The sequence below is a fragment of the Ctenopharyngodon idella genome, chromosome 15 (assembly GCF_019924925.1).
Source record: "Ctenopharyngodon idella isolate HZGC_01 chromosome 15, HZGC01, whole genome shotgun sequence".
In the NCBI taxonomy this organism is placed as follows: Eukaryota; Metazoa; Chordata; class Actinopteri; order Cypriniformes; family Xenocyprididae; genus Ctenopharyngodon; species Ctenopharyngodon idella.
Window position 1 is genome coordinate 22,171,604 of NC_067234.1, and position 12,255 is coordinate 22,183,858.

At 36.5% G+C, this 12,255-nt stretch overlaps 1 protein-coding gene across 4 annotated transcripts in view; it reads left to right on the forward strand.

Moving 5' to 3' along the window:
- Positions 1–91: 91 nt before the first annotated feature.
- Positions 92–12,255, forward strand: part of usp2a (ubiquitin specific peptidase 2a) — a 31,346-nt gene continuing 19,182 nt past the window's right edge. The window contains exons 1-3 of one of the 4 annotated variants that reach the window (XM_051861506.1): positions 92–1,148; positions 4,191–4,278; positions 8,574–9,273. In XM_051861506.1, the coding sequence (XP_051717466.1) occupies positions 8,620–9,273 (654 nt within the window). In that variant the 5' untranslated portion in view covers positions 92–1,148; positions 4,191–4,278; positions 8,574–8,619. Of the gene's footprint in view, positions 1,149–3,693; positions 3,843–3,864; positions 4,050–4,190; positions 4,279–8,573; positions 9,274–12,255 lie in introns of those variants that run through there. The other 3 variants (XM_051861505.1, XM_051861508.1, XM_051861507.1) reach the window with 3 other exon arrangements.

The window sequence follows — 12,255 nt, forward strand, 5'->3', positions numbered from 1 at the left end:
TTGGTTTTATTGTATGTTTTCAGTTGTCATTTTAATTTTAGTAATTTTGTAACAGGCTTTTATCATTTTTATTAGTTTTTATTTATTAAATATTTAGCATTTATTTTTATTTCATTTTTTGTTTTTTAGTTCTTCAATTTAAACTTTTTTCATTTGTCAATTTTGTTAAAATTAAGGTTTTTTTAATCTAATATTTATTTATTATTTTATTTCAAGAAACATTGTTTAATAGTTGTTTAAAGGTTGTTTAATAGTTTTTAGGGTCATACTTTAGTTTAGGGTCCAATTCTCACTATTAACTGACTATTAACTGTGTGTTTTGCCTCAATAAGCTCCCTAATTACTGCTTATTAATAGTTAGTAAGGTAGTTGTTAAGATTGGGCAGGATTAAAGGATGTAGAATATGGTCATGCAGAATAATGTGCTTTATAAGTACTAATAAACAGCCAATATCCCAGTAATATGCGAGATAATAATAAGCAAGTATAGTTAGTAGTGAGAACTGGACCCTAAACTAAAGTGTTACCATTTTTAGTTAACACTGCTGTCCTTTTTTCAAATATTTTTCCTGTGATTTTGTTTTTAGACCCACACTTTACATTATTCTTGTTCAGTATTGGTTCGAAAATGTAAATAGACTATATCTGTGTATATCATTCTGCCTAACATCTTCTTTTGTGTTCCACGGGAGAAAGAAAGTGATACAGGTTTAGAACAACATGAGGATGAGTAAATGATGACAGAAATTTTATTTTTGTTTGGACTATGAATTTAAATCGCATCAAGCACTACTACGGATCTCAAAAGTGTTTATTTCCGTCGCCAGGGTGACCGTGTGGGCGGTGGCATTGAGTTGACGTTCGAGAGCAGACCAACCAATCAGCTGAAAGAAAAGCTCGGCAACGTCACCGTTAAAGTGGGAGACCGTTTTTTTTTTTTTTTTACTAGAAGTCAAGAGCTTTGAATATTACAAGGATAGAAACAACCAAAATGTCTCAGTTGTTGTTTGTACTGTCTTGAAGAGCATCAGTGAACTATCGTGTATCGGCTGGAGGAGTTTGAAGTGCCTTGCGTGGAGGGCTCACTTACGGTGGGCTCTCCCTTAAAGGAGCGGGTAGGGGAGAGGAGGATGGTCTCGCTCACTCCGGTGAGTAATGCTATGAATGCTCGCGCTGCACGTTCTTGCTTTGCCGTTCCCACTAATATACTCGTCCTATCTGGAAGCTTCCAGACGTTTCACTAATTACATAACATAGGCCGGCGAGTTGTGCTGCGAATAAATGTATGGAATTACACTGTTCTGCAGTGGTAAATCGCGAGTTGGGTCTTTTTTTCTTCAGACCCAGTCCCGCAGATTTAATGTATTCATATGAATGGAAAGCCTTTTTGTGTTCGATAAATGTGATAAACGTGAAGTATCGTGTAATTGTATGTCAGTCGGGTGCAGTCTCTCTCTTCTTTTTAAGCAAATATAAATATAGACTTGACATTTATTCGAAGTGCTCATGTTTTCATGCTTTCTTTTATCTAGTACTTGGTGAAGTTTAGTGATGTAACGCTGTACACTGCAGCCATCAGCGCGCACTCCGTCACGTGACACGCTGCTCTAGTACGAGATACTGGGCAGCGTGTAACATTTTGTTTCTGTGACTCAGTGTTTTCTTAAACCTTGATTTTCCCTCATTTGTCTGCTTCTAATTAAATTTGTTTATAAATCTACAACTTATTAATAAGCTGTGTAAATTAGTGTCATGTATAATTAGTTACAACTTATGCACCACACAACCAGGAGTAGTAAAAAAAAATCAACTTTTTAATATTTGAATGTAAATTTATTTTACTTCTTCAAAGCCTTACTTTTTTTTTTTTTGTAAACATAGGATTGAACAAAGATTAAACAAAAAGGGATAGTAAATATGCAGACATTTGCCACAATTATGAGATTATAAATCCTTAAAGGTGCAATATGTAAGATTTGTGCAGTAAAATATCCACACACAAAAAAAAAAAAACACTAGGCCGGTGTTATATATTTTGTTCACTTGAGTACTTACAATATCCCAAATGTTCCAACTATTTGTAAATCGTGACAAAATTGCAATTTTATCCAAGGCTCCGGGACGTGTGAGGAGTCGCCTGTCAATTACGTCATAACCGCATTACCCTCGGTTTCCGGTTTTATTTTGTTAAAACCATGGAAACACTAAAGACGCTTTAATATATTACATGTTTTAATAGACAAGGGAACAACTGTTTGGTTACGTTTATAGACAGAAAACTAATTGTTGTTATATAGCTCAACACGTTTAGTCTTATTGTTTAAATCTAATTTTCTTGATTTTTTTTTTGCAAGTACCATGCTTTACCATGCCTCAGAGAAAAACACAATTTTTTCAAGTAGCTAACATAGCATAATCAGATGCAGCTATACAATACGTTTTAAAATGAATTGCATGCCATTTATCAACACAAGCCATCCAGCATTTAATATGATATTCTAAAATCGATCTATCTGCAGTGTGTCTCAAACAAGTGTCTCACAGCAGCCACCTAGCGAACACACAGAGTAACGTAATAACATCATTTTCAACACTCTCAAATGTATCTAATATGATAAACAGAGCTGCATTACCTCATACTCATGACCGGAGAAGCGGCGCCGGCGACTGTGGCATAATAAAAGTTCCGCTGCTCGTGAGGTGTGTGTAGCTCCCACAACACTCGGTCCTGCTCTGCTTCATACTACAATAACGTTAATAATCGCATCCATGAACATGATTTCTTCCCGAGTCCTATCCCGAATGTTTCCACCACCGGCTGTGATGTGAAGACCACATGTCCTAAGATTCCGCGCTCAAACTTGGCGTCATCAAGCTACGCCCTTGTTTTGAATAGGCCTCTAGCGACCTCTAGCGGGCAGAAATCTTACATATTGCACCTTTAATATTTTTCTCACAGATATGGAGGTTAAACTGATAGTGTTACAGCTCATTACTCCAGTATCCCCCATTAAATGCCATGTCAGACTTATTCAAAGTATTTTTTCTTAACTTAACAGGTAACCTGAATGATAATTTTGTCTAGTTACATAAGCTATCAAACCTAAGTATGTTTGTTTTAGTAGTGTTACATTAAGTCAAGGTTACAATCTCCCATAATTACTGAACTATTAAACTCTCCCATCATTACTTAAGTCTTACACTCCCATATTTATCCTGACTGGCTTTTCTTGACCTTTGCCATGTCAGTTACTCTATTTTTGAGGTATAAAGCCCAGTTAAACAAGCCACAGACATCTTTAGTTGAAAAAAACTGTCATATTAGCCTACCTGTTTCCCAGTGCTATACCTAATTTAAGTATCACGATCATTTAAGATCTAGCATTTTTAATTTAATATAAATACTAGAATATAAAAACTATATAAATACAATATAAAAATAAATATATACAAAATCATTTAATTATTTTTATATAAAATGTTAAACATAATTATTTAATTATTATAAAAAATATAAATAATTTAAAATAATTATTTAAAAAATAACCATAAAATTATTTAATATGTTTATATAAATGCATTTTAACTATATGTAATTATAATAATAATATTGTAAAATCAATCCTGCCCATAAAAAGTCTTAATGCGATTCCTTTAAGTACAAATTGGAATGCAGGAGTGTTGAATGACCCACGGAGGTCATAGCCAATTGCTATATTTACCAGCTCAGTAATATGATCTCTAGCATTCTGGATCACTGTGCTCATGCAATCCCTCCCTGGTCCTCTCACTCTGGGGCTACAGCCTTTAAAGCAACACACTGTCCATGGAAAATGCTACCGGTGAGCCTCTTCTCAAATTTACTCACTATTTTCTTTAACTTTAAGCCGTTTAGACTGGTATCCAGTCAAATGAGGTCTGTGGGGGAGAGCGCATGACATTCTCAAGTCATCATTTATTATGTTCTCTATTGTTAGCCGTTCAGCCTAACCAGGATCTGGATTGTAATGGAAGTCTGGAATTTAAACTGATGCCTGGAAATACTGAATGTTAGTTAACTTAGTTTTAAAAGAGGCTCTCATTTATAGAAAATGTATGAGCGTATATATGCTTTTATATTTCTTGTGTATTAATCTTGTCTTGGCCACATATTCCTAAACTCTCCTCTGTATTTTTTGTTGTCTTTTTAGGTTTCAGCAGTGAACAGTGTATGTGAGGAATAATGAACCACCAACTCTGTTTTTCCGTCTGCTAGAACCAAGAACGGCTCTACTTACAGTAGGTACCCCTGAACCTAACACCCACCTGCTAGCGGAGTGCACTCTGCACACATGATACCGAAAGAGAGCCGTGACACTTAAAAACAACATTCAGGGTTGCAGTTTGTCTCTGGAGATTTTTTTAGGGTGTGTTAATTCAATGCAAGTTATTGGGTTCATCCTTTGACACTGAAAAACACCAAAGCTGTTTTGTGTGTCTATACACCTGATTTGCAATTTTAGTTTACACGTTAATCCCCATGTTGTCAATTTCATTGTCTCCTTTTCATAGACAGTGGCCCTAATGTCAGTTTGTTATAAAATCTGTGTTCCACATTCAATAATCAGGTTGTCTACGCTGACTGTAGATGATTTAAAAACCTAGAATGATGTCTTTAAATTTGTAGTCTAATGTTTTCTTTTTCAGAAAAAATAAGCTTTGAAAACCCATGCTAGACCTGTGCATGTTTGATGTGCGTAAAGTCCTGTTTTATGACTGGATAGCTGCAGATATAAAAGGTAGATTTTGAGTTTGGTTTGGCAGACTGAGTATTGTTGAGAGGCAATTGCTTGGGGTGATGAGGGCTGAGGCGTCAGTTTGGCCACTGAGCTCTTATCTGCTCACATTTCAGGGTAAATATAGCTGTACCCAAGACTTTGCCTCCTTAAGTCTTCAGTATATTGTTTGTGTTGCTAACAAAAACACCTGCACGAGTTTATGAGTTACTTACTGTCACTGAAGTCATTTTTTTTTTTTTTATGGCTTGGTGTTTTGGTGCAATAATATGGAGCAGTTCTAATACTGTACATATGATACTATGGATGTTTCTGTCTCAGAGTAAAAAAATAAAACAGGTAATTCTGAGACTAATGTTTACATTTAAAGTCACATTGTAGAATATTATGTCACAATTAATAGAACTAAAGTGACAATTATCTTATTGTTTTATTCTGAGGTGGCTTTCATAGCTTTCCAAATGTGGAAGAGCTAAAAGTAGGTAATCTGATGTGTTAAATGTGAATGTTAAGGAGCAGTGGTGGTGTGCGTGTAATGACAGCACATCTATCAGCGTGAATGCAAGTGCGGATGTCTGTCAGGCATCATGGCTGACAATTCCCCACCTGTCACATGACACTCCCACAGCTTAGACACTGACCACTGACTAAACCTCCATTTCACACTGGACGTGACTTCCAATCTGATCTTTGGGAAATGTTTGTATTGTAATACTACACACACACACACAAAAGCCTATAGTCCAAACTTATTCTACTAAAAACATTGTTTAATGTTTCTTTATTATGAAAGTTTCTTTATTAATTTTTCATTGTAAATATTTCTCACAGAAGATGATGACAGGCAACAGAGCCTGCTTCTATAATTGAACTAAATATAGTAGCATAACCCCTTAACTGTGACCGTCCCACTAGCGGGACGTTTGCCATTATATACTTAAAGCAATAATATCTTAGTCTAAACCTAAAATAATATACTATATATCACTTGAAAGCTTACAAATTGTAGTTTTAATATTTCTAGTTTCAGATTTTCAAGATAAATGACAGAGGAACAGTAATTTATTAATTTGCAACAATATTTTTAGACTCATAAGGAATGTTCACACATTTATTTTGAAATAGCAATGAAAATGAAAAATCTTGTTCTTTTTGCATGTCTTTTATATGTTTGTTAATTGTTAAATTCAAACCAAATACTATTTCTGAATAGGATGTCAGTTTCATAAATTGTATGAACATTATGGAAATAAATGTTTCACGTCACTCAAACATAGGCTATATGGAAATGGAAGGGTCCTTATGTGGTCACCAATGGAGTCTGGATGGTATCTAGTAGAAAAGTTTGGTGCTGCGCCCAAACAAATTCTTACTGAAAGCTGAATTTTTGAGATATCAACCTCAAATTTGAAACTTGATTAGATTTTGGCTTTGATTTTCTTGCAGTTTTAGAGTAAAACAGTTTTGTAAAATATATATTTTATATAAATTATAAGAAATTATATTTTTACATTTTACATTTTCCTAAACTAAAACTTCAGTAACTATTTTTTTTATTTCACTTTCATATTTTTTCTTTATAAGGAGACCAAACTTCAAGGTTTAAAACAATTTAAGTTGGAGTCTGTTCCCTAAAAATGGGAGTGACAGTTAAGGTTAAAAATTATAATTATATTTGAATGACATACAATATTGTTCAAAAGTTTTGTGGCCAGTCAGTAAGATATTTTAAAGGAATTAATACTTTTTTTTCAGCAATGATGCATTAAACTGATCAAAAGTGGCACTAACTTTAAAAAAAAAAAAAAAAAAAATCAAATAAATGCTTTTCTTTTGAACTTTCTATTCATCACAAAGTCCTGAAAAAAATATGTATCATGGTTTCCACTAAACTATTACAGTTCCACTCACCCTGGTGTTGTTCTAATGCTGAATGCCCTTCTTTTTTAATGACTTTCCAGTTTAATCCCTGAAACCTGTGAAGAAGATGCCTATGGATTAAACTTTTTTTCTGTTGTTTTGTAACAAGCTCGACACACAAAAACTAAAGTTCTTCTGCTATCTCTTTTTAGACTCATTTTTTTTGTGGTATTACTGTAGCGGTTTGAATATAAAGGAGGTTGCTCAATATCATTTGATAGGGTTCTTGTGGCTATTGTTATTGTGGGCAAAGAGAGGGAACACAATGTGAAAGCAGCGGAAAACTGTCTTAAGAGTTCTAGTCTGGTGAAAGCATGTTAGCGTCGGTCTGCCATGTGCTTTGGACTGCCTCCAGTGTGCTGCCTACCCCAGATCTATGTGTTGAATTATTGATGCGTCTGTGAACGCTGTACTCAGAGAGAGAGAGAGAGAGAGAGAGAGAGTGCACAGAGACAGATTAAAGAAACAAGAGCCATCTCACTGAACCCAACACGTATCAACAACACAAGATACTTTTATTTATTCAGACGCTGCACTGCCTTGTGAACAAGACCCTGTCTCTCCACAAGAACAAACTGTGCCACCTTAAAGGGATAGTTCACCCAGAAATGAAAATACTGTCATCATTTAATTACCCTCAAGTTGTTCCAAACATGTATGAGTTTATTTTTTTCTGCTGAACACAAAAGAAGATATTTTGATGAATTTTCATTTTTGGGTGAAATATCCCTTTAACACAAACGGCCCAGCTCTGGGAGCTCTTGTTTCATTCAAACAGCGGGGTTCCTCGGTGCTCCACTCGGGCTGTAGCACAAAACCAGGCCTCTATAAAAACAATGGCACATTTTGTTCCGCAGCTTCATTCAGGGTCCTGTGCTAGCAGAGATGCCCCGTAGGTTGTGTAATATGCACCCCTCGCAGTGTGTGTTGTGTTTAGACAAGAGTCACATGCTGCTATTCATCGAATATGTTTTCAGGATCAAGCACACAGAACACAAGAGACCTCAGGACATGACACAGAGTCATTCAAAATTCATAACAGGTAGTGTTTATATCCTACCATTTTTGACTGAAATTGCCCAACTGAAGAGAGATCGCTCTTCCCCTAAGGCTGAAGTACACACGTAATGAAACCGCCACTGAAAGTGTGTTCATAGGGTTTTTGAAGAATTTTGGAGCTTGTTGTATGTGTTAAAATGATTAATGTCTCGTCAGTCAGCGTAGATATCAGATGGTGCCACTTCGACAAAAGTGTTTGAACTTCTCTTACTTCATAGAATGCACATAAAATAAAAAAAGAAACTTTTATTTTTACATAGCAGATATGAATGCACAAAATATATGTGCCATTACAGCCGATATTAGAGTTTTGTTGTTGTTGTTGTTGTTGTTTTTGTTTGTTTGTTTATCAGTATCGGCTGGAATTGGATATTAAATTGTGCTAATTTCTCCTATTTTTACATTTCCGTCATCTCTAATGCTCAGTTAAAGTTAATCTTTATCTACACTAATAATTAAATAACACACTTTATATAATCTTTAGCAAATCTCTAAACAAATAATTATGTTTCATACAGTACATTATAATGTTGTGATGTCCAAATTCAAAACAAATTAAAACAATTGATTGTAGTTTTTAAATGTATTTACTTGTTTATTTGATGAATGATAAAAAATTACAAGGTCAAAAAAAAATAAAAATGAAATGTATGCATGGATGAATCGTTAACAATAAAGTAACATGCATTCAGAAGATAGAGTGAATTTTTTTAATTCAAGCCAAATTTAACAAAAATAATGATGGGTTTATCTGTATTGGCCAGAATTTTGCTGAAAAACCCACACGTATTCTTATTCTGATTCTCCTTTTGTTCACAGAGTCCATGCGGCCAGAAACCTCTTCACCTCCGGCTGAGCTCCCAGCATGTCTCGTGTCTCCTCTACGGCGAAGCGCTATGCCGGCTCTTCTTATACCAGTCACTACAGCTCATATGGCTCCTCCCTGACCCCGTCACTGGGCTCCTATGAGAGGGACAAGCTGTCCTATAAGAGCTCCTCCTCAGGCTTCTCCTCCTCCAGCTACCTGAGCTCAAGCGCCAGCCGCTCCCGCAACTACAGCTCATCATCCGAGCCGGACCGGGGTCGGCCTATCCCTCGCACAGATTTGCTAGCCGGCCGGCGCAGCGAGAGCCTGAGCCGCACCCCGGCAAAGGGCTATGGCTCGGGCCTCAATGGAGGCTCAGGATACAGCAGCTACAGCTACTCTCCGGCCCCCACCAGCTACCTCTCCACCTCACCCGTGTCCTCCAGCATCTCCCTCAGTCGCAGGAAGTCGGTGAGTCAGAGCGATTTGACGCATGATCTGTCAGCTCTGGGCCTGAGCGAGACCTCCAGCGGCAGTGGCCTGAAGCAGTCCTACCGGAGCCGAGGCACTGACGCATCTGACTCCTACAGCAGTGCTCGCTCCAGCTACGGCCTCTCACGGAGCTCCACGCAGGAGGGTCTTGGCGGAAGCAGCCTGAAGAGCAGCAGCAGCCGATTCTCCTCCAGCTATCGCTCAACTTCACCAGTCAGAGAGGTAAGAGCATGTTACAAAATTTTTCTTGGCAAAATTACCTAAAAGTACCTATCTATTTCCATAACACACTTATGTTAGGCTTGTGTTTTATACCGATCCTCAAATTTACATTGCGCTCCTTTCTCAAGTGTCACACAAGAGCCCTTCCTCTCAGAGAGTTTGTGCTGAAAGGCTTCAAAACTACAACAGCTGTGTTTCTAATGTCTCTTGTGATATAAGTGAACACATCTTAGGAAGCTGCAAATGATTGATGTGGTCACATATATGTGGATTAGCATACTACCATAAAACTCTTACTACTAGTATTTAGTGTGTTTACTGTGCTTTGGCCCAAATTGTTAAGCCCAACAAACAAGCACAGCAAACCTTTTTTAATTGTTCACAATTTTGTCAGATTTCTTTCCCCAAACCATGTAGCCCTATCATAATGCAACGTGTTCTACTTGGCCTTTTATTTCTGTGTGACAAATTAACCGAAAAGTATATACGAGCTTTAACAGCTTAAGCTTTGGTTGCTCAACAACAACAAAGCTGGAGAATCTCACGCAGCCAAAATTACAATTGTCAGTAACGGTGTTCAGCCTTACATTGTTCAAACGGGATACGGACACTGATGGAGAGACTCAGGAACAAGTTAAAACTTTTAGAATGCAAGTGGACGTTTCTGAATGGTTAGTGGATAAATTTATGTAGTTGCTGTGGAGTTGATTCAACTCATCGACTAGCATGTGCCATCATGTTAATCTTTTGTGCAAATCCACCCTTGTTTTATGAAGCAGTCGTCTACTACAACAACTCTTCCTCTTCTCTAAAGCAGCCCAACATAGCCTAACCTCCTTTGTTGTGTGTTCCCAGGGGTAGAGTTTATATAAATTTTGGGGTTTGTGATGTCACCAACCCGGGAAGAAGCTTGTTGTAGTCCCTACCAGCCGTTTGTTGTAGTCGTTAAAAAGCAATTTCTGTTAAAGAAAAAATCTTCCCTTGGCACTGAATTTTGAGCGTCGTAACTTTGCAGACGTTGTTTATGCTCAAACAGCAACATTACACAATAACTAAAGTTTAAAAAGTGCGACAGATTATATGATTATAATTTATGATTATAAAATCATAATCAAGGACCTCTTTAAAAGTGCAAAATAATACTTTTTAGCAGGTCATGTGACAACAGTGCAGCATACTACTGTTTGCTATAAAAAAATTTAATTAAAATAAACAGTACACATTAGAGGGCATACTTGCACAGTATGAGATAAATAGTATGTTAGTATGTTATTCTGAACATATGCTGCTAAATTTATAGAACCCTGCTAGATTAATAGAGCTTCTAAAGATGAATTGAAATGTCAGCTTACATTATGCCATGCTAAATAAGGCGCTGTCTGTGGAATACAGTCTGTGGCTATTCTTTTAAATGAATTGCTGTTTATGTCATTAATTTAACTAATTCTCAACAAGGGAGTCCAGGCTAAATGAGGAGCGCTGAGCAGTAAGGTCTGTCTGACTTTAAAATGATTAGTCTAGACTACATTAGTTTACACATGAGAGTTTCAGAAACTAATCAGCTCAACAAGTGCAAGTCTGAGTGCTTTTGTCAACTTGATTTATTTGCCGCACTAATGCTTCAGATATCCAGGTCATTTATGCCTTGTTACTCCAGGCTATTTGTGGACTAATGCAAGAATTAGAGAATATGCTCTGATTCTTTCACTGCTTCCCTAATGGGTTCAAGACAGTCAGACTATCACCACGCAGACCATTATTGATTTATTACAGTTGAAATGGAGGAAAGTATTAGTTTTTGGCTTTTTTGTATTATAGGATATAGGATAAAAAGGCTTTCACTGCATTCTCAGTGTTGCCACAAGAGGTGCTATAAGGAGCATTAGTGGAAACTGTTTTCTTTTATAGTCAGTGTTTTTCTTGCAGATTTTGCAAAATATAGAATGTAATTTATGTAATGCAGTTTGCTGAGAAATTAAGTGTTCCCCCACCCTGGTCCATTAATCTATTTGTCTGTAAAGTTCGTAAAACCTTTAAAGTAAAAACTTTCTTGATAAAAATTGCACTTATTGTGATTATATGAATTTGAACTTAAGTTGATTTCATTTCTACTTCCTTAAATTAAAATTTTAATTTCAATCCTAGTTTCTGTTTAGATCAAATTCAAGATTCTTATTTAGTACTTAAAATTTTGAATATACTGTTAAAATAAAAAGACATTCTTAATTAGATTCTGATTAATACATAACCCTAAACTACTGGCATGGTTAAAGTTAGTAAAGCTGTTACCATATTGTTTTTTTTAGGTTTATTATTATTATTGTAACTTCCAATGTAGTGGTCTGGCACAGACATCTGAAGGTAATTCTATCAGCCTCTTGAGTACTGATGTTTGTAACCACCACAGTAATGCAAGAATGCACAATAGGCATACAGGGCCTTATTTCTGGCCTTATGTACTTATCCTAGTTTATCCAAAGTATTTTTGCTGACCAAATCAGTTTTATCAGTGTGAGGAAGAACACCGGCTGTGGCGGGTTTACAATTGGCCCCGTCTCCGTGTACTATTAAACTATCTTGTGGTTTCCTAGCCGATGGTAGGTTAGTGTTACAGAGTCTTTGCATGGCTGGGCCAGCATTAACACAGTTTCCCCCGCCATAGTCTGTCTCTTTCCATTCAGCGGTTTTATTAATGATGCTAGTCTGTCTCAAACAGAGACAGTTTTTACTTCTTAAGCCCAGGAGTAAACAATTCCTGTCACGTTTTCTACTACTTCTTCATTGTGCCAAGATTTTTATATAACAGGTCTGTTAGTATGTAGACTGATCCACTAAGTAACCTAATTTTTAAGCTTATTTTGTCCTGAAAACTTTTCACATCTGCTTTGATGAGGCTCAAACCTACTAGATACAACCGACTCCTTTTTTTGCCCCCTGTTTGGCACTAGGTTATTGGCAGCAGCATTGTAACTCAGAGACGGC